Source organism: Nansenia antarctica, assembly GCF_963989245.1.
Source record: "Nansenia antarctica genome assembly, chromosome: 5".
Lineage (NCBI taxonomy): Eukaryota > Metazoa > Chordata > Actinopteri > Argentiniformes > Microstomatidae > Nansenia > Nansenia antarctica.
The window spans coordinates 54,750,783-54,773,189 of record NC_137690.1 but is presented as its reverse complement, the minus strand read 5'-3'; the positions used below and the strand labels follow the sequence as shown (position 1 = coordinate 54,773,189).

The following is a 22,407-nucleotide window of genomic DNA, read 5'->3' as shown; positions in this document are numbered from 1 at the left end:
TTGGTTCATCTAGTTCTTTTGCCATAGGTTCAGATAGCTCTTTTAGTTTGATGTCTTTCAGAAATGCTGTCAATTCATTATCATCTGTGCAGGTGTCCGTATTTTTGTAAAGAGATTTATAAAATTCTGCAAAAGACCTTGAGATTTCATCAGGTTTTGTGAGAGTCGAGTTATGAGTTTTTAATTTCTGTACTATATTCGATGATTGTTGTTTTTTTAGTCTTAGTGCTAATAATCTACTTGCTCTGTTTCCATTTTCATAATATTTTTGGTTGGTAAACCTTAAATTGCCCTCAATCTTTTCAGTGATTAGGCTATTTAGATCCCTGCGTGCTTGTTTGAGAGCATTAAGTAGATTGGAGGTTGGTGTTCTTTTATGCTGTTGTTCAAGCAGCCTTATTTTATCCTCTAATTCTCCTTGTTTTGCTTCTCTATTCTTTTTTTTCGCGCTCGCGTATGAGATAATGCGACCTCTAATGTATGCCTTAGCACAGTCCCATAGGATGAGAGGTGATATTTCAGGTGAGTCGTTAGTTTCTAGGTAATACTTTAGTTCAGTTGTTACAAATGTGATAAATTCCTCATCATTTAGAAGTGATGTATTTAATCTCCATTGTTTGGTTTTTGGCCTGTGACCTATGTTCCATGATAATGCAAGAGGTGCATGATCAGATAGAGTAATTGGTAAGATCTTTATGTCTTCTATCCTGTGTAGTTCTGCTTTGGGTGTAAAGAAATAATCAATTCTCGAATAAGATGAATGTCTGTGCGAGTAGAAAGTAAAATCTCTTCCTTTAGGGAATCTGCTTCTCCAGACGTCCACTAGGCCTGATTCTATCGACAAGTGTTTAAGCATTCTGCTCATTCTAGAAGTGGGAGTTTTGGAGGTAGGTTGTCTATCCATTAGCTGGGACATAACACAGTTGAAGTCTCCTCCCAACAGTAGGATACCGGAGCTGTGTTGTATTGCTGTGTTAATGACTGTGCTAATGAAGCCAGGCTCATCCTCATTTGGAGCATATATGTTCATGAGGGATACATGTATCCCATCTATAGATCCATTCACTAAAATGAATCTTCCCTCAATGTCCTTGTGGACCGTTGTTGGTGTAAAGTTAACCTGCCTATGTATCAATATAGCCACTCCTCTCTTTCTACCTGACTGATGTGATGAGTAGAACACGCTGTCTGCCCAGGATTTCTTTAGTTTCTCATGTTCCATATCCGACAGGTGGGTCTCCTGTAGGAATGCTATCTGACAGTTGGCTCTTTTTAGCTGATTAAGGATTTTCTTTCGTTTTATAGGATTGTGGAGGCCTTTAACGTTATAGCTTATAACCTTAAGTGATCCCATGGTTCAGAGTAAGAATTAGGGAGGATCTTAATTTTACCTGTAGGCATGGTGATGGCAAGGATAGGCACATGAATAGGAGAAGATTGTGAACTGCATGTAGTACAGTGTCTATGTGTGTGACTGTGTGAGTGTGGGTGTGTGGATATATGAGGGGTGGGTATGGGTAGGAGGTGTGGGGGAGTTGGGGAGTACATATAAGGGAAAAAACCAAAATAATGCAAGAGAAAACAAAATACATAAACATACACGTTGCTCTTATTCTTCCGGTATGATCCCTGTGGAACAGTGGGATCTGAACATAGAAATAAAAATGAAAAATCCGGACACTCAACCGACATGAGTGTCTGGACAGACTGTTGGGACATGGTCCCAGGCTGCGAGTCTGAACAGGCAGCTGTGCGAACAACCTTTAAGAGGGTTCGCCTTTGCTTGGTTATAGTACCAAACAGAATAGCTAGGAGTAGCTTGTTAACATTTCAGGCTCCCGTCGAACCTTGAGGTAAAACAAAAGGAGGGTGAAAACCCCCTAACCTTAATTTCGACATTGTCGAATATATTTTACATTGTATATGTGCATATAAAGAAATAAGAGTAATAATAATGATGTCTAGAGGCAGAAATAAATAAAAGGATCGGAGAGAAGCATTAACGCAGTGGAAATTAAGAAACAAATAAAAACAGTCTCCTGGTCAGGTAATTTTAACTTCCCTGCCCCTTATGAATAAACAGATAGATTATTTCCCCCTTGGGGTAAGTTTTAAATTGAACTAACATATGTCCAGTCTCCTTCAACACTTGCATATAAACTGCTGTGAAGAACTACAATAACAACAAAGGGGTGGCATTGACGATGGTAATATATTTAAGCAGATATCGTCCCGTCAAAGTTGGTCTTGTAATGCCACTGAGACCCACTGGTCTGTGGCTGGGGGAGACCTACCCTGGACCTGTTGCCGGCATGACGTTCTTCTTAACGTAGTCCATCGCTTTGTCTGCATCTGTGAATTCCTTTTCTTCTCCGTTGTGTGTGATGCGGAGTCGGGCTGGAAACAGTATACCATACCGAATGCCCTGACGGTTGCGCAGCAGCTTCCTGACCTCCGTGAACGCAGCCCTGGCCCTGGCGACGTTGGCAGCATAATCCGGAAAGATGGCGATGGTCTGCCCGTTGACCCGGAGAGGAGCTCGAGTGCGTGCACAGCTCAGCACCTCGACGCAGTCCTGGTAGTAATGGAGTTTAGCAATGATGGCGCGTGGTTTCCCCTCCGGTCCCCTCGGAGCCAGGGTTCTGTGTGAACGATCCACAAGCACATCTCTATCCAATTGTAGTGCTTCCTTCAGTAGTTTCGAGACCGATGCAGTAGAGCATGATCCATTCGTCTCGGCCACCCCTAGTATTCTGATGTTGCATCTCCTCATTCTTCCCTCCATGTCGTCGCATCTCTCTCTGAGCCCGGTTACCTCTGCTTTCAAGCCCGTCACCGTAGTCCGCAGGTCCACCACCTCGTCCGACCACGTTGACAGGCCGCCCTCCACCTCCGTGATTGTAGCCTTTATTTGGTCAATCTCAGACTTAACCGCCGCCGTATTGTTAATGATTTCCGATCTTACTGCTTGAAGTTCACTTTTAATATAGTTGAAATCTTCGGCTAGTGCATTTTTAATCTCTGTCTTTATCACCTCGGCAATGTCGGATTTCAGCGAGAGAAGGATCTCTGTTTTCAGCGCTACAGCGTCCATCACTGGGCTGTCTGTCCGGGGCGGAACCGTCTGAGCCGGGGTAGCTGTGGGACTCGGCGTCGCGGTGGCTTTTGGCCTAGTAGTGGACGGAGTGTACTTATATTTGCGCAGATTTGCAGCCATTGACCCCTAAATACACAGACTTTTGATTTTAGGAATATGTTAGAGACAGGTTTCCCAGTATTTCGTAATGTAGAAAGCTTATTAAATTAAATAAAACAAAAGTCCGACGGGAGCTCAAGCGAAACACGTTCTACTCCATTGCCCGCCCACCGGAAGTCCGCGCACTCTTCTTTGATCTTTTTCCAGCTATCTCTCGTGTGTGTGTGTGTGTGTGTGTGTGTGTGTGTGTGTGTGTGTGTTCGCCCGCACACTTGTATGTGGGTGTGTCTTTGTGTGTGTCTTTCTGTGTCTTTCTGTGTGTGTGGGTGCGTGTCTTTGTGTGTGTCGGTGCTGTAGTAATCCTTCATTGTGACTGTGCCCTCTATCTAATCCCCTCTCTTCCACCCCTGTATCACACTGGCCTGTCCTCCGTAATCCCCCCTGCTCCAACTCTCAACTCTTCTGTCCTTTTTAAAGTCCCTGTCTGCATTTTCTAGCTGTGGCGTTGTGTTAGCCTCTCTATGTCCAACAGTGTGTCCAACTGCTCTGTGTGTCTCTCCTGTGGGCCAGGCCTCTCTCTCAGTCCCTCTGCAGGCCATACCAGGCTTAGCTTCACTAGTACCTCCTCACCCAGACACAGCAGACTTAGCTTCACTAGTACCTCCTCACCCAGAGACACAGCAGACTTAGCTTCACTAGTACCTCCTCATCCAGAGACACAGCAGACTTAGCTTCACTAGTACCTCCTCACTCAGGCACTCAGCAATGGAGATTGTGTTGATTCTTAAGATTTCACTTCAGGTGTTTTGCGTCATTCTCACTTAAGCCCCTTTTCCACTATCGTGCCAGCCCGGGTCGACCCGGGCTGGCCTGCTTCTTTGGCGCTTTTCCATTTGTCGGCCCGGGTCGCCTCGGCTCGGTTCGGGTCGCTTCTTTAGCTACCCTTCTTAACCAGGAACCAAATTTAGACCCGGAACCTTTTTGCCAGGCTGCGTGTGACGTGTGACGCTGCACACCGTTGATTGGTCAATGGAAATCGTCATCCCATGTTCATAGATTTCTTCGCTAACCGCCATCTTGAAATACCACATTTGCTCTTGGAAAATGTCACTACAGTTTCTGTAATAGCTTATTAATAAAGATTAGAAAAATTATGCTGACCATCGTATTATCTTAGTTTAATGTCATTTCAATGCATCATAGAACTTTTATTTACAACAAGCATAACACAAAAATCGCTATTATGCACCGTCTTTGCCCGTGAATAACACCGGCTGTGAATGCGGTAGAAACACAATACTCCTTTGCTAACTTCACCATCGGTATACGGTCATTTTGAGCCCTTAACCACCGCGCTGACACCCCGAGAAGTTATGCTTTTAACCGTAAACTCAATGAACCGGGAGTTCACCCGCTGCTGCTCGCAGCACCGCGCCTGCTGGTTGAAACTCCCGTTGACCGTGATAGGAGTGTAGGATCGACACCATTCAAATGGTTTTGTATTCCCTGTCCTCTCCTCTATCCGGACACGTTTGAATTGTTATCCTAACCCACGGTAATCCAAAGTTATTAACCCGCAAAGCACCGCTTGCTGCTGGATGAAACTCCTGTTGACAGCGGGGGCAGAGAAATGTTTTACCAGGGAATTCGCTCCGCGCTGTAGACTGTGATAGGAGTGTAGGATCGACACCATTCAAATGGTTTTGGATTCCCTGTCCTCTCCCCTATCCGGACACGTTTTAATTGTTATCCTAACCCACGGTAAACCGAAGTTATTAACCCGCAAAGGGCACCGTGTTTGTCCGTGAATAACACGGCACACAATGATACTACAGTTCATAAAGCAGACAAGTGATGGCAGTGGTTTTAAGGGTTCAAAAAACATGACTTTATTATGTGTACATAGCTTCCTCTCTCTCTTTCTCTTTCTCTCCAAAAAAATCACGGTTAGTAATATACCACATGCCGAGGAAAAAGTATACGATAGCTTCAAGTTCCTCCATGTCGCTGTTGTTGTGGCTGTGTTGTGTCCCGTGAAAATATACGTCACCACCATGGCGCGCTTTTATGACGCGTAACTCCGCCTACTATCGCCTACTCCTCCTACTAGTTCCTGGTCTGTTGTGTACAGTGGAAAACCAGAACTGTTCAAAAGCGGGCCGAAGCGACCCGAACCGACCCGACCCGAAGCGATCCGGGCCGATAATGGAAAAGCGCCATTACTGTCACATTCTTCTCGATCAGGCGATTGCTACCTTTATCTCTATCTCTCTCTAACCCTATTTTCTCTCTCAAAGTGGCTTTATCGAAATGGAAAAGCAAGTGAAGTAAACAGTCAACCTTACACACCCACAAACACACACACACACACAAACATTTCCCCAAAAATAAAGACATTTATTTGTCACTTGTATAGTGTTGTTAGCAATCTGCACATAGTAGGAGTAGGAATGTCAAGGGCTTATATGTAGCTTATACAGGGTATCCGCGGTGTCTTGAAAAGTATTAAAAGTTGATAAATAAATTTTGGGAAAATCAAGACCCTTAATTAATAAGTATTAAAAAGTCTTATCACGATTTTATGAGGTCTTGAATTTTGTTGGTATTTTTCTGAATTAGACTCTGTCCAAAGAGTTTGAGTCCTAATTTTTTGGTTGTAAAAGTTCGTGAATTTATTAGTTTTATTAAAAAACAAAGATGAACCGGAAATTCTGTTGTATGATAGTGGTCTAGTCTATTGCAAACTAAAACTGTTAAGTTAAAGGTGTCACTAACAGTTACAGCTTGAAGTGGCGGTGAGGTCTGGAAAAATATTGACAAGGTCTTTAAAAAGTCTTAGAGAGGTGTTGAAATTAACCTCAAGATTCCTGTATACCCTGTTATATAACCGGTGTTTGTGCTCCACTGCACACTGCGGAATTTCACCTAACAGATACGGGAGTATCGGTATTCTATTTGTTTTACCTTTCTTTGTGGGCCTGCGTGACCTGGGGGAAATATGGTGCAGCTCAATAGCAAGGCTATTCTCTCTCTCGCTCGCTCTCTCTCTCCCTCCCTCCTTCTCTCCTTCTCTGAGACCCAAGGTTACCCTAATGGTGTCAAATAGTTCTAATATACACCGTGGCCTCTGATAGTGGAGAGTGAGGTGACACTGATTCACATCGGGTAATTTGCGCACTCACACACCCATTTCCGAATTCATACACTCATACATAATCTTAGAGGGACTCATAATTCATAGGCTCATCCATAATAAACCTGTTACCGCCCATCCAGAGGCTAATGGAAAGACTAGCGGGGGGGGGGGGGTTGTTCCCAGGTCCAGGTTGTATCCCACTGTGTCCATCACCAGCTGGTGATTTAGCTCTCAATAGAGACCTTGTGTCTCCCGGCCCCCAAGGTAGTCAGAAGGTTGTCATTACGTCAGTTATCGACCCAGAAGAAAATCTAACTTTCACTCTTCCTCTCTGTCTCAGGGGCCTTCATTCCAGCAGTGCCTGTTCAACCAGTGGTCCTGCGCTACACAAACAAACTGGTAAATCAAGTTTCATACTTCCTTTCCCCCCTGCCCCCCCCCCCCACACACACACACACACTCCCTTCCCATGCCTGGATGTTCCTACCACCTAGTATCCCTCTCTCTCCAGCCTCTCTCTCTCCTGCCTCTCCAGCCTCTGTCTCACCAGCCTCTACAACCTCTCTCTCCAGCCTCTCTCTCTCCTGCCTCTCTCTCTCCTGCCTCTCTCTCCTGCCTCTCTCTCTCCTGCCTCTCTCTTGCCTGCCTCTCTCTCTCCTGCCTCTCTCTCTCCTGCCTCTCTCTCCAGCCTCTCACTCGCCTGCCTCTCTCTTGCCTGCCTCTCTCTCTCCAGTCTCTCTCTCTCCAGCCTCTCCAACCTCTCTCTCTCAGCCTCTACAACCTCTCTCTCTCTCAGCCTCTTAAACCTCTCTCTCTCTCAGCCTCTTAAACCTCTCTCTCTCTCAGCCTCTACAACCTCTCTCTCTCTCTCTCTCAGCCTCTACAACCTCTCTCTCTCTCAGCATCTTAAACCGTAAACCTTAATCTCTGCCCATCCTTGATATATTTCTTTTGAACTTTGTCAATGAGTGTTTGTCCCGTGTTGAGTGACTTCATGCCTTCATGTGTAGAGTGATATTTCATCCTCCCTTCTTCCCCCCTCCCCTTTTCTCTCTGCTTCTCTCCCCCTCTCTTGGGTTTCACCCTTCTTTCCCCTCACGTTCTCATGAATTATAAAGCCCTCACTCTCTGCTCTTGTTTCTCCTTCCTAGAAAGCTGAGGGCCCCATGCTAGAATTGATAAACTTGACTCACTGACTTTATCATTTGATTTGTGCTTGCACCAATCCTCTGACCTTTCTAACCATACCTGTCAACCCTCCCGTTTTCCCCGGAATTCTCCCGTATTTTACCTTTCTTTCCCGCTGTGCTCCCGTTAAAATATTTTCCCGTAAATCTCCCGTATTTTTAACCTATAATAAAATATAATTTAACACTTAATTGTTAGACGTTGGCGCATGCGTACAATTGCTGTATCCATGTCGGAGTTGACTTGTCTCCTCTCGTTTCTTGGGCTGCGTTCGTAATTTTGCTCTGAGAGCGCCAGAACACACACTAGGTGCAACATCATAAAGGGACCAAGTAATTTGATTGGATAAGAGGCATTCCATGAGCGGTGATTCGATTTCCAGAGCGTATTTACAAACGCAGCCTCGATTATCGCTGGTAGCATTGCGCCGCTCTTTTCCCATTGACATCATGGTGTCAAGTAATGTATAAATAAATGTGCTGAATTTAGATTCCCTTTTGTGTTTTTTAATGCAGGGATGTTCAAAGTATTTTACTTTCAACCAGGTATCTGATTCTGACCACCTGTAGTCACTTAGGAACATGGGGGGGATATCCCTTATTTTCCCTTATTTCTTTGAGAATATCCCTTATTTTCAAATCCCAATGTTGACAGGTATGTTTCTAACATGGCCAGGTAGTGAGGGTGTGTGTGTGTGTGTGTGTGTGTGTGTGTGTGTGTGAGAGTGTGTGTGTGTGTGTGTGTGTGTGTGTGTGTGTGTGTGTGTGTGTGTGCGGATTCTAAGTGTAGGAAGCTAGGGTTGTATGTGTATTCCTGTGTGCAGCTCATTTCCTCTTCCTCCTCCTGACAGGATACCATTACATGGACTTGGCAAGGCCCTGGAACGTGAGTATCTCTCTCTTTCATTTTCTTTCTCACTCTTCTTTCCTCGCCATCTTTCTTCCTTTCTCTCTTTCGCTCTCTGACCACTTTCTCTTTTTCTCTCACCATATTTTTCCCAATCTCCCTTCACTATCGCTACCTCTCGCTCTCTCTCACGTTCTCTCTCTCTCGCGCGCGCGCTCTCTCTCTTGTTATCTCTATCTCTCTCTTCATTAGTAGCATGTTCACTACTGCCCCCTGTCTGTCATTTGAGGTAGAACCCTAGAACCGCGTTTTACATTAGAAAGGGATGTGTGTTGATCCTTTAGGCTCTCTTTCATCTCATCTCCCTCTCTTTTTATACCTCCCCTTTCTCCTCTAATTGAAAGTTTGTATGTTGAACGTGTTAGTAGGTTTGGGTCTGATATCGTACTTGTGTTGGTGTGTGTACAGTAGAGTGATGGTGTGTAGTTGTCACGTCTTCAACCACACAGGCAGTGGTGCTGGACAAACACTCTTAAGGTGTTTATTATATATAATAATACACATGGAGCAGCAGATGATTTTTTTTGTTTTTTGTTTATATAGCCTTGTTGTTTTGTGGTGTGTTGTTATGCTGAGTTTGGTGCTGTTGGGGGGGGGGGGGGGGGGGGCGGGGCGGGGCGGGGCGGGGCGGGGCGGGGCGGGGCGGGGCATCACATGTTTCAATTTCCTCTCACACATTCCTCCCTCTCTCCTCTCTTTTCATGTATAACTGAAAAACAAGTTTCTCTCTTTTAGGTTCACGATACTGTGGCTCACCCTCTGCCAGCTCCACAACCCGCTGGAGATAGAGGTAAGCCTCAGCAGCATCACACCCAGGGCAGTGAACTATTGGGAGGAGTGTCCCTGTCTGTTATCTAGGATGGAGGGATGATCTCTCTCTCTCTCTTTCTTTTCTCCTCTTTCCGTTCAGTACCTGCCCCTCTACACTCCCTCAGAGGAAGAGAAGAGCGACCCTTCTCTGTTCGCCTACAATGTCCGAAACATTATGGCCAAGTCAGTAGTGTGTGTGTGTGTGTGTGTGTGTGTCGTGTGTCGTGTGTGTGTGTGTGTGTCGTGTGTGTGTGTGTGTGTGTGTGTGTATGTGTGTGTGTGTGTGTGTGTGTCGTGTGTGTGTGTGTGTGTGTGTGTGTCGTGTGTGTGTCATGTGTGTGTGTGTGTGTGTCATGTGTGTGGGTGTGTGTGTGTTGTGTGTATGTGTGTGTGTGTGTGTGTCGTGTGTCGTGTGTGTGTGTGTGTGTCATGTGTGTGTGTGTGTGTCGTGTGTGTGTGTGTGTGTGTGTGTGTGTGTGTGTGTGTGTCGTGTGTGTGTCCTGTGTGTGTCGTGTGTGTGTCCTGTGTGTGTGTGTGTGTGTGTGTGTGTGTGTGTGTGTGTGTGTGTGTGTGTGTGTGTACATGCGTGCATGCAAACATAACAAACCGTTCCATTTTAAAATAAAGAACTGTCCAGTGGAGGGTCCTAACTGGCTTCTCTGTGCCTCTGATAGGGCACTACAGCTGCCCGTCACAGACCTGTCGTTTGACGACTGCCATCTCAGCTTATCACAGGGTCCGCTGCGTATCCCTAGCAACAGCAGCCTGCTGGAGTTCAACAGTCTGGTGCGTCGCCTCAGGTGAGTGGGAGTCACTGGGAAGGAGACTCACTGGTGGGAAAAATGGAATTGGGACGAGGGACTGGGAAGAAGGACTGGGCACTTTGACAAGAGCGCCATCTAGTGTCAGCAGGTCAGACACAGGAGCAGAACTCAAAGCAGTAGAAGTTGACAGTGCACCATGGTCACACACACGCACACACTGACTCCCTAGGACCAGGGGGTTCCACAGTGACATGCCAGTAGAACCTAGGACGCTATTGCTCTCTGGGATGTGTAGTTCTTTATGCTGTGTTTTCTCTCTGCAGGCTGAGAGCAGGGACGACAGATGCAGTCTTGCAGCAGCAGGGCAGCAGGGCCAGGAAGCTGTGGGGAGACAGGCTGGGCTTGGAGGACTTTGCCCAGTACCTCAACTTACCTGTCACAGAAACACTCACAGACATACACAACCTATTCAACCAGGTACACGTGCCTGCTCACACGCACACACACACACACACACACACACACACACACACACACACACACACACACACACACACACGCACAGAGGCTGAGCTGAACCCCTTTTATAGATTTAGTTCATTCATTCAAGCTATTATTTATCAATCGTACAATCATTCTTTTTTTAATCCTCTCTCTGCCCCCCCCCCCTCTCTCTCTCTCTAGCATGGAGATGGTCAGATAGACATTAGAGAGTATGTGATTGCCTTGTCTGTCGTGTGTAGACCATCTAAGACCATGGAAACCCTCAGACTGGCCTTTAGGGTGAGTCGTCCTGTTTGCCTTGTGTCTAAGTACTGCCTCGAGTGTCGTCTTATACGTAGTAATTCACCCTGTCTTCCCTCTGTCACTCTACTGCTCTCTTTACCCAAAGACAAACAAAAGTCAATGCGGTGGTCGACCTAAGGCCTCAAGTGTCTATGAAGTGTCTCTGAAGCGTTATAAACACTGTATCACTGTCCCTGTGTAGATGTTTGAGGCAGAGGAGGAGGGAGCGATCGCGGAGGAGGATCTGGCGGCCATTTTGAGAACATGTTTAGGAGTGACGGAGGTGGACGTCACAGAGATGTTCACTGCTATCGACACACAAGACACGGGGAAGATCACACATGGTAAGAGAGGAGGAGGAGGAGGAGGCGTGTGTCAGTGTGTGTGTTGGTGTGCGTGTGTACAGGATTTTTCCTGCTAGAGCATCTTTTGGTCTGAAGGTTTTTTCCCCCTTTGTTGTCTTTTTTGGACTCCCTCAAAGACACATTTTGCAAGCAAATCAGTTCTACACCCTGCCAATAGAGATAGGTTGATACAGTTTGCCTATGATGTTAGTGTACATATTCGTTTTTTTACAGATTGATCATGGACCAATGAAATTGTGGCAAGATAATAGCTTTTTTTAGCAAATTGTGCCGGACTTGATGACGCTAGAGGAAGAGTAGCCTACAAAGCACATACAGCCACCTAATTGAATAAGAAATATTTTCCAATTATATGTACATTTTGTAATTTTAAATTAATGTTAAATGCAATTTAAGCGAATTTGAATGTGCCACCAATGAATCACTGTCATTAGTATCAAGTCAGGGGCAGGGCTGAGCAGCAGGAGAACACACAGGCTCTGGACATGGAGGGAGGGAGCCAGGGAGAGGTAGCAGAGCGACAGCTGCAGCCAGCAGGAAAACAGCACACTGAGGCTGAGCCAAATGACGGACAGGGGTGAGCATATGGGGAAGCTGTGGCGCAGGAGGTAGAGCCGGCGTCTAATGATCACAAGGTCGGCAGATCGGCTGGCCACATGTCGAGGTGTCCTTGGGCAAGACACTGAACCCCAAATTGCTCGCAATGAGCAGGCCGGTGTCTTTAGCTTGGAATAAAGAGCTATATAAGTCAGTCCATTCAGCATGAGGGCTGGAATATGAAGGGATTTATGGATATACTGAATAATCAAAATAGATAAGCGACCTTGCGTCTATGAAAGGCGCTATATAAATGTAAGTTATTATTATTATTATTATTATTAAATGACAATTGTTGATTTTGGTTTTTCTTTAGCCAACCTGCTAGGAAGCGTAGGGCCTGTGGATGTAACCCAGAGTTGGGGGTAACAGTTGGGTGTGACAGTGTGCTGACCACTTGTATGTTTGATACAGTAAGGGCACGGCTACAACAACACTGATAAGGCACTGCTACGTCTCCATAACGTCAAGCACATTTCAATGAGATGGTGATGGCATTGACCTTCTTTCGCTCACTCACTCACTTGTTCACTCACTCACTCACTCACTCACTCTCTCTCTCTCTTCCTCTCCTGTCTCTCCCTGTCATCCCTCCACCCCTTTGTCTCCTCTCTCCAGATCAGTTTGTGAAGTTTGTGGAGCAGAACCCAGACTTTGCCCAGGAATACCTCTCCTACTCCCACACAGCCCCCTGCACCCCCGTCACAGCGACCCACCTGCCCCCCCAGACCAACGGCTTCGGCGGGAACCACCACAGCCTCCCCAGCCACAAGAGGAAAGAGGACTAATGCTAGGCTAATGTTCTGCTGCTGTTACCACAACCACCTCGAACAGAGAGAGGGGCAGGAGAGAAGGATGGAGGGGGGGCGGGGATGGGGGATGGGGGGAGCACGGAGGTTGAGTGATACTCTTGGAGGCATGGGAAGGAGAGAATGAGGGAGAGTGGGTTTGGAAGGGAGATGGTGAAGGAAAGGAATGAAAGCATTCATAAATTCAAGGCATGTTAAATTCAATTACGGAAAGGGGAAGAAAGAGTGGTATGCGGGAGAGAGGAAGAGATGGGGGGAGGGAGATTGAATTAACGAGAAGAGAAAGAGAGGGATAAATCTATGCATGCAGGACCAGGACCAACCACCATCTCCAACACATCTCCAACAACTCCTCCTTTGTTTGTATGACTTCCCAGACGTTTTTAGAGGAACTGGATACCTTTACTCAGATGTTTTTAAGAGCTCTACTTTTGGCTATTTATTTCTAGAAGGGTTTTGCTATATGTATATATATATTACAGTATATGTATTTATTATGTATTTTCAAACAATCAAGGGCTTGGTGTGCAAAGGGCGTAAGTGAGTTTTCTATATTGTTATAGATAGATTGGTTATGAGATATATCATGATGAGATATATATCATGTGATATAAGGAGCTGACTGAGATCCTGAACTGCATTGATACACGGATGGCATAAATACAGACTCATTCCAATACAATCATCTCACAATCAAGTTTGTTTTTTGCTCTGCTGTCAAATTCTGAAAATGTCACTTGTGCACAAAACCCTCAGGCTGTTTTTATAACAGCATAATGCAGACTCGAGTGATGGTTGTATTGTCAGGAAGAAGTTTTATTTTTAAATTTTATTTAAGGTCCCACCCGGCATTTTAACATTTCTTTTTGGGTGAATCAACGCAGTGGAGCAAGGTTGAATACCTGTTGAATTTTGCAGAAATGTTGACATTTTGGAATGTTTTTTTCAACATTGAAACAACAACTGACATTATTTCAACCACATCTCAACGTTGAAGGTTGGTCACGTACCGGCCGGGATGAGTACTACTGTCGGGTCATTGAATACCTAGCCTGGATAATATCATCTTCGCTAAAGCAGGAGCAGACTGGCAACTAGGCCAGAATTGTGCTTCTTCATTTGAAGCTTCTCACTGCCTTTGTGAATTGCATGTTTGGATCACAGCAAACCGCCTCAGAATAGTCGGGGAATAGGGGACCTTATAGGGGCATTACACTTCCTGTCAACCTGAAGATTCTTTGAGATTGAGCTTTTTTTGTTGCCTCTCAGAATACGTTTTAAAACCTTTTGATGGATATTTTAGCCTAACGAGAGTGAGCATATACTCACAGTTAATGGAACTTTGTTTTCTCACATACACTGGGGTCTTCCAATCAATGGGAAAAATGTTATTTTAACTTTATAGATTTGATCAGAGACAGTTGCAATGTTTTCAAAAGGTGAAATTAATACAGAACTGACATTTGATCAATGTGTTGGTGTAACCTCTTCACACTCTTCCCAAATGCCCCACGGTGCTTTTGGTTTGAACTTTATGAAAAAGCCTTGGATCAGTTATGGCCAGTGGAAAACGGTTTAATATTCTCTACATTTTGACTTTGAAAATGACATTGACGTTGTACATTGGTGGTGTAAATCTTTTAATGTTTTTAAGCATTCCTTTTTTAAGACATAAATGTATGATCATGGTGGAAGTACATATTCAGTACTTGCCTTTTATTTTGTGAAATAAAACCTTGCGTTTCACTAGAAGGAGCTGTGCTCATTCCATGGTTGTCCTGCCTCTGTGTACTGTACATGCATGCTAATGGAGAAGCCTCTGCTGCCCTAGCCTGGCCTGGTTCCAATACATAGAGTCTCAAAAGTCATTCCTTGCCTTGCCTGCTATTCAAAACACATAGATAAGATTCAACTTTATTGTAATTGAACAGAGCACCAGTACTGAGAAAACGAAATGTAGTTTCCCCAGGGAGAACAGAGCTCTGGGCTCTGGGCATATGGTCATCCATCTTCAGTGCCCCTGGAGCAGTTAGGGGTTAAGTGTCTTGCTCAAGGGCACACCGGCAATGGTAGTCACCTTAGACATGATGCCAGAGACCCTCCGGTCACCAGCTCACATCCGGCTCCCTCTAGGGGTGGAGATCAAACCAGCGACCTACCGATTGCTTACTGGCCTCTCTAACCCCTAGGCTACCTACAATCAACTCAGAATTCCCCCCTCTCCTCCATTCCCCCGCAACGTGTTTCAGGTAGGAAGTGAGAAGAGATCAAAGACGTCTGAGATTCACTCTTTCGAAAATACACCATTCCTTTCTCACTCTATGGATGTAATCATTGGTCTGTTTGTGATTGGATCAGTCAAAGCAAGGTTTCTACCTCACTGCTTTCACCAGTCTGCTTCACAGACAGGCTCAGTACCTGAAGAAAAGATGCTCTTCAAAACTATCCAAACTGGCTCTCATCCAGTCTGTTTCATTTTCCGTCTCGTTCGTCAGCTAACCCTTTTACTGTCCCTTATCACCCTCCCCAGAGAGATTACCAGTTCTACTGTGAAGGTGAACTTAGTGCCCTAGGCAACACACACACATGCATACACACACGCACTTGCTCAGTTTTCTCTCCCTCTCTCTCTCTCTGCCTCTGTCTCTCTCATCACACACACACACACACACACACACACACACACACACACACACACACACACACACACACACACACTAAAACATACACACAATATCAGCCCATGATGTCATCCTCCTTACATAATGCACTTCCCCATTGATCCACAAGGTGGCGGTGGCTGCCTGAATTACACACCATGATCGCAGATTACTACCCACCTGATGGACAGGAAACCATTACCTCATCCCTCCCTCCAGGTAAAAATAGACTGATAAAGCTCTCGCTGTGATGAGAGAGAGAGGGGGAGTGAGATGGAGGGGAGACATGGAAGAACGTTCCGCTCTAAATCAAATTTCTAATCACCAGAGGGAGTGAGAGTAGACAAAGAAAAGTGCGCGAGACTTTGGATATGTATAACAATTAAGAGCTGCCTTCGGGGCCTGATGAAAAGCTTTGTTGCGCCTGTTGAAATGGCTCAGCTGCAGTTTACTCTCAGTATTGTCTTTACAGACCCTAACGGTTTCAATGGGAGGCCAGGATAGATGAGGGTCTGAAGAGATATTGCCGGACATGTCAAACATTTATGTTGATATAGAAATGTATCCATAACCTACAGAAGAAGCTGACATTTATTTTATTTATTTTTTTACATTTTTTATGAATCACAACCATCAATGTATATTTGCAAGGTTAAGAGTTTGAGAGTTCATACGAGTAAACAACTTTCTTTTTGTGTGTTCCCTTGATCTCCTGATCGCTGTGTAGGATGTGAAGAATTCCACTCTGAGCTGTATTTTCGAGGTTAATAGTTCGAGAGGTCATGACTACAACAACTACCTTTCCCTTTCTTTTCGTGTAGTCCCTTGATCCCCTGATTGCTGTGTAGGAAGGAAGCGTTCCACTCCACTCTGACTTAAGCCCAAGGACGGCCGTGTCGACACTTCACTCTCATCAGCACAAAGAGCTGAGGGAAAAGGGCTCTTAAACAGTGAATGCTGTGGTGGTTCACAATGGTGGTAGATGGGTTAGGGAACCTCTGAGTACGGGCTCATTGTAATGCAGGGGATGACAAATACCACAATGGCAGTAGATGGGATGAGATCAGGGGAGGCTGGTGGAGGTAGAAATCGGAGGGCGGGCTCAAAGTAATGCATGGAATGAGGAATGGTGTTGGATACCATTCCTCCTTCCATTCCATGCTTTACATTGAGCCCGTCCTCCGATTTCTACCTCCACCAGCCTCCCCTGGGTGAGATCCACCATAGAATGACTGTCATTCAATGTACATAATTCCCCCCTGTGAATCACTTGCGCAGCGTTAGACACACAACCTCTCTGTAGGCCTATACGTTTGGTACAAAGAGTCCATTATTCCATTGAGGTGAAGGCAACCAAGCATTCAGAGGGGGGGGGGGGGGGAAGAGAGAGGGAGACAGCAGGGCTTATGGAGCAGGTTGATTGTGAGAGCGGTTTAAGGCTGATGCCATAGAAATGAATAAATAACTCCTATGGCTGTTAGTGTTGTAGAGGCAGAAGAGAAACGCAGTCTTCACATTGGCTTCAATGTGGATATCAAAGAACGATGGCGGTGATGATGATGATGATGATGATGATAATGATCAAGATTATGGTGAAAGCGGGTGCCCCGCGGTGGTGTAGCGGTCTACGCACTGGCCGCTAGTGCATGCTGCCCACCGGGGCCGGGGTTCGTATCCCGGCTCGCCAGATCCAGATATGGCCGAGGCACACGGGAAGCGGCATATTGGCCGGCCGCTTCCGAGGGGGGTATAGGAGTATTTCTGGACTAGGATCCGTCGCGCAACACCGCCCCCTGGGTGCCGGAATAACGGTACTGGGCTCGAGGAGCCAGTCAGCCTAGTCTGCCTGGCGCCCTCCTCTGGGACTGCCGGCCACGGGGTCGTGCGGCGGATCCTATGCAATAGGCAGGGGATAATTGGATGCTAAGTTGGGTTAAATTGGCTACCAAATTGGGTGAAAAAGGGATAAAATCTGAAAAATAAATAAAAAAAATAAAAAAAAAGATTATGGTGAAAGCTAGGAGAGGGTTAAAATGTGACCAAACCTTTTCCACCATTCAAAGTCTATTTGTTTCTCATGCAGCCAGCACCATACACACCACACTGCTCCAGCACCAGCAGGTCTGTGTTTCACCTCTCCAACCCCCTGTCACTATTGATATGCTAATGTTTAGGGGTGTCTATGGCTGAATGTCGTCGTCCCCCCCCCCCCCCAGCATCAGGCTGTTTTTCGGGGTGTATAATTACCACAGTCTGAGTGTAACGAACAGCGGCGGATCTCATTATGTCATGAAAGGGACAGTCTCTCCTTCCAGCCTGCAGGCTATCTACATGTGAGCTGACTGTTCATACATGCAACACACACACACACACACACAAACTCATATGCATACACACGCACAAACGCCAATACACACACACACACACACACACACACACACACACACACACAGACAGACAGGCTATTCATCATACATGCAACTCACACATGTGGGCTACTCATAAATTTAGACACTTCCGTCAAAAACCTCCTGCCACCTGACAACGATATGAACCCAATATAGCAGCCTGGGAGATAAGCGACGGACTCTGAATGCAGAACTAATATTATTTGCACGGCGCAGAACGTTTATCTGGCACCGCCTGCAAAGTGATGGTTCGGTGTCACTTTTGTTTAATAATGATGTGCCAACAGTAATATGCCTGCTGGCTAAAACCTATTACAGTTCAAAAGATTATCCAAATAAAATCTAATTTGCAATATTGCATTTTGACAGCGCTGTGACTGGAGGAGGATGATGGTAATATGATATTTCTTTCTTTTTTAGATTCCAATTAACATTCTTAATGCCCAACAAACCGAGGGGACTGCAAATGTGCAGAAGTGTTCAACTGTGCCAAATCTTCTGATTGGTTTCATCAAGGAGTAAACCTGGTGCTTTTGTTTATCCCATTGAAATGCTATAGACTTCAAGGAAGGACATCTTTTCTAAATCTATTGAAATAGACTTTTACCCATGTGCCCACCTGTCCCATGTTCTCCACCTGTCTGTCAATAATGTTACTTTGACAGGAAGACAATTTAATTTGTTTGAATACATAGAGGCTTTCAAGCAGTGCCGTTGAACGTATAGGAATATGGGGTAGTGGTGGTCTAGTGGATAGTGAGTTGGACTTGTGATCGGAAGGTTGTGAGTTCAAATCCCGCCTGAAACCACACCACTACTAGTGTGCCCTTGAGTAAGGCACTTAGCCCTCAGTTACTCCAGGGGGAATGTGGATTAAAAGCGTCTGCTAAATGTAAAAATAAATAAAGGAATACATATCTATATAACCCTTCAGTGGTTGTGCCTGTTGAAAATGAGTAATTTTCGACACTTAGATGTAATGAATTTGCTACATTCTTTCAAGAAAAGATTTCCATTATAAGATCAGAAATATCATTTGAGACTTCAAAATCTAATTTGGTACTCCCAGATGCCTGTCATGGATTCATTTGAGCTCATCAACCCCCATACTTTAAAAACAGTTGTTTCACAAATTATATCCTCAACATGCTCACTTGATCCAATCCCAACATGGTTCAAAAGTGCTTTTGACTGTTTAACTGATGATGTATTAGAAATTGTGAACTGCTCTCTATCAACTGGCACCTTTCCGACTCCCCTAAAATCTGCCATTATAAAACCACTACTTAAGAAAGGAAAGCAAGATAATTCTGTTCTCGGAAATTCCAGACTCCAAATTCCTAACCTTCCATTTCTAAGTAAAATCCTTGAGAAAGTGATTTTCAAACAACACACTGATTTTCTTAGCAAAAACACTTTACTTGAGAAGTTTCAATCAGGTTTTCGTTCTAAGCATAGTGCTGAGACTGCATTAAGCCGGGTACACACATAAAGATAATCTGGCCGATTTTGGGCCGATTTCCCCCCTTCCGACCAAGGACAGCAAACGCCCGATTATCGGATGGCTCTAAAGATTATCCTACAAGATTATCCTGTAGTGTGAGGTGTGTTAAGAGTCAATTTCTCCCTACAATCTGCTCGGAAAATTCAAAATCCCCCAAAAAGTCCTAAAAAGTTTCAGAATAAAAGTCCCCCCCAAAAAGGTTTCTTAATAAAAGTCCTTAAAAAAAAAGCTTCTTAATAAAAGTCCTAAAAAATAGTTTCTGAATAAAAGTCCTAAAAAAAATCTGGAACTTCAGTTGCAAAACAAAGCAGACAATTTTGACTTCTGAAATTCCCCCTCAGAAAATGGCTTACCGCTCCATCCCTGGATGTGTACAGTTTGGTAAAAAGTCCTTGTTGGGTATGCAGCTTAGCTAGCAACGCACCAGATGCCCGTTCCCACTCTGCGTCAGTCAAGTTCTTATATTTGTCTGCATGTTTAGTCTCGTAGTGGCGATTCAGATTGTAGTCCTTAAACACAGCGATCTGTAATCCACAAACTAAGCACACAGCTTTGCCTTTCACTTCAGTAAATAAATACTTAGAAGTCCAGGTCTTGTTAAAAACCCTACACTCTGCATCAATATTTCTCTTTTTAACGAGCTGACATTTTTCTCCTCAGCATCTCTCCAACTGCACATTACGGTGAAGATGTGTAATGGCGCTTTTCCACTACCGTGCCGGGCCGTGTGATCCCGGTTTGTTTTACTTTCTCCACTGCCAACCGAGCCGTACCGGGCCATAGTACCTGTGCTGTTTTTAGTTCCAGTTTGAGAGGGGTACTTTCGGTACTTTCGTGCCAGGCTGTGTGTGACGTGTGACGCTGCAGACCGTTGATTGGTCAATGGAAATCATCAACATCGTCATCCCATGTTCATAGACTTCATCGCTAACCGCCATTTTTAAATACCACAACAGATTTCACTCTCAGAAAATGTCACTTACTGTTTCTGTAATAACTTATTAATAAAGATTTGAAAAATTATTAAGATTAACCATCTTATTATCTCAGTTTAATGTCATTTCAATGCATCATAGAACTTTTATTTACAACAAGCATAACAAAAAAATCGCTATTATGGCGATGTGCTGTGCCTGTGCTAGACCGTTCCTCAGTCCAGAGCACTTCATCATCCCCCTTCTAAAACTGCCATCTCCCCTTTTCATCCCTTCTGTCATTTTATCAATGAACATGGTATTACTGTTATTTCAACATTTAAGCCTCTTTCACACATAGTTCCCTATAATTTCCAAATGCCAAATGCCGTTAGATGCCAGACTTTTATTCCGATTTTTTTTTCTGACTTTTATTCAGAATAATTTTTTTCTGACTTTTATTCCGAATTATTTTTCTGACTTTTAATCTGATTTTTTTTTAAATTCCAAAATGTTACGCTAATCTTTATGTATGCAGGGTGCTGAAATGGGAATATCGGCGCACACCACACAATACGATCAAGGCTGTTCAATCCAAGATTTTTTATCTTCATGTGTGGGGTCTGTCTCAGATAATAAAATCTGTTAAGATTTTGAAAATCCTTATGTGTGTACCCAGCTTTAGCAAGTGAATCATCAATCCACCAGTCGTAGCAGGAAGAGTAATCTAGCTCAGCAGGCCAGGGGCCATTTGCAGTCGTCAATCGTTGTTCCCTGATATTGATTTGCATTCCATTGCTTGATGAAGGGCAACTCTGCAAATAGAGGACTAACCCTAACCCGAATTAGGAGGATTATCATCTGCCATGTTTCATTTGCATTGAGTCCAAACATTAACTAGTTCACCTGACATACTCTCCCTCTGAAGCCAAATAAAGTATCCTGTGTCAACAATTTCTATAGGTTTCGACATCCCACCTTAACTCTGATATAGTGCATAGACATAGCTGGTATAAATACCGTCACTATCTTGGGAGAGAGAGGGAGTATGGCTACGTTACCTACCATAGAGTCACACAGGACGAATAGCTGTGACAGAATCAGGCAGCTGTCATATTGCAGCCCATCATTCCCCAGAGCCGCCTCACACTAAGTAGCACAGTCACTGGAGTATAGCAGCCTACAGCCCCAGACAAAGAGGAGCAATTCTCCCTGTTCTGTTTCAGAAATCGACGTATTGTCTTTCCAGATTGACCACATTTAGCGTAGCCTTGACACACGCACACACATCATTTGATACTTTAGTGGGAACAGGAATGGAACGGACCACTATTAGAGTATGTGGATCATGGGTTTAATTTGAGAACATATCCCTCCACTCCATAGACAACACCACACAGGAAATGTCAGAGTTATGTACATATTCAGATGCAGAATCAGAAAATTTTCATTGTTTCTGTGGTAGTGTCTCAAATGGTTCCCCCCCTCCTTCCCTTTTCTGCACAAAGGACAAAAGGACATTCCTTATAGGCAAGCGGCATATTGCTTTCACCTATCAGGTGTTGTCATATCGGTGTAAATGGAGGAGAGGAGATGGATGAGAAGGATGTCATTAATGAGACGGATCTTATGATCAAAGTTGATGAATGCATGTAAACAACAGGACCAACAGGTGAAACAGGCGGCCTAACCCTAACCCTGTGCAAATGTCTCTCACATCAGTACACTACCTATCCAAGTGTCTCTAAAATAGGTGGTTGGTGGAGAATAGGAGTGTTATGAAGAATGAGTGGATCATGAGATTGTGCGTTCTTCGTTTGAAAATAGAACACTTGAGGCACAATCGTTGCCTGGAGACAGAGTGCTTGCAATTACGGTATATCTCTAGACTAGAGTGAGGAGTTAATGGATCATTTGTGTGTGTGTGTGTGTGTGTGTGTGTGTGTGTGTGTGTGTGTTTGGGTTCAATAGCGAAAGTGTGTGTTTTACTCATGTTTTTTTTGTGGTACAGTTTTACACAGAAGGACCATAACACAAATGTCCTTCATAAGTGAATTCAAATAACACATACTGTATATACTGTACTGTACATATATGATTCTGTATGTCATTCACATGTCAACTGAGACCAAAGATTATACATACACTTTCATCCTAAGCCTTTTACTTCACAATGTTCAACTCACTTTAAAATACTACACAATTCTATCACACAAACACACTGACTAGCCCTAGCCCAAGAGAAAGACAGGGTGTGCAGGCTAAGCCATCATCTGATTCAACCTATGTATGTCTGAAGAGGATGACCTGTCCTCCGCTGTATCCCCCTGGCAGCCCCCGCCCCGCCCTTCCCTTCCCACCCTT

The 22,407-nt window shown here is 44.6% G+C and overlaps 1 protein-coding gene across 1 annotated transcript in view; it reads left to right on the top strand.

Annotated features, from left to right (window-relative positions):
- Window positions 1–12,536, top strand: part of lpcat1 (lysophosphatidylcholine acyltransferase 1) — a gene marked incomplete at both ends in the record, with an annotated part of 34,049 nt that extends 21,513 nt beyond the window's left edge. The window contains 9 exons of the mRNA XM_080531753.1: window positions 6,673–6,731; window positions 8,371–8,405; window positions 9,162–9,216; window positions 9,337–9,419; window positions 9,911–10,036; window positions 10,324–10,477; window positions 10,685–10,783; window positions 10,989–11,130; window positions 12,367–12,536. Of these exons, the coding sequence (XP_080387879.1) occupies window positions 6,673–6,731; window positions 8,371–8,405; window positions 9,162–9,216; window positions 9,337–9,419; window positions 9,911–10,036; window positions 10,324–10,477; window positions 10,685–10,783; window positions 10,989–11,130; window positions 12,367–12,536 (923 nt within the window). The remainder of the gene's footprint in view (window positions 1–6,672; window positions 6,732–8,370; window positions 8,406–9,161; window positions 9,217–9,336; window positions 9,420–9,910; window positions 10,037–10,323; window positions 10,478–10,684; window positions 10,784–10,988; window positions 11,131–12,366) is intronic.
- Between the last annotated feature and the right edge of the window lie 9,871 nt (window positions 12,537–22,407).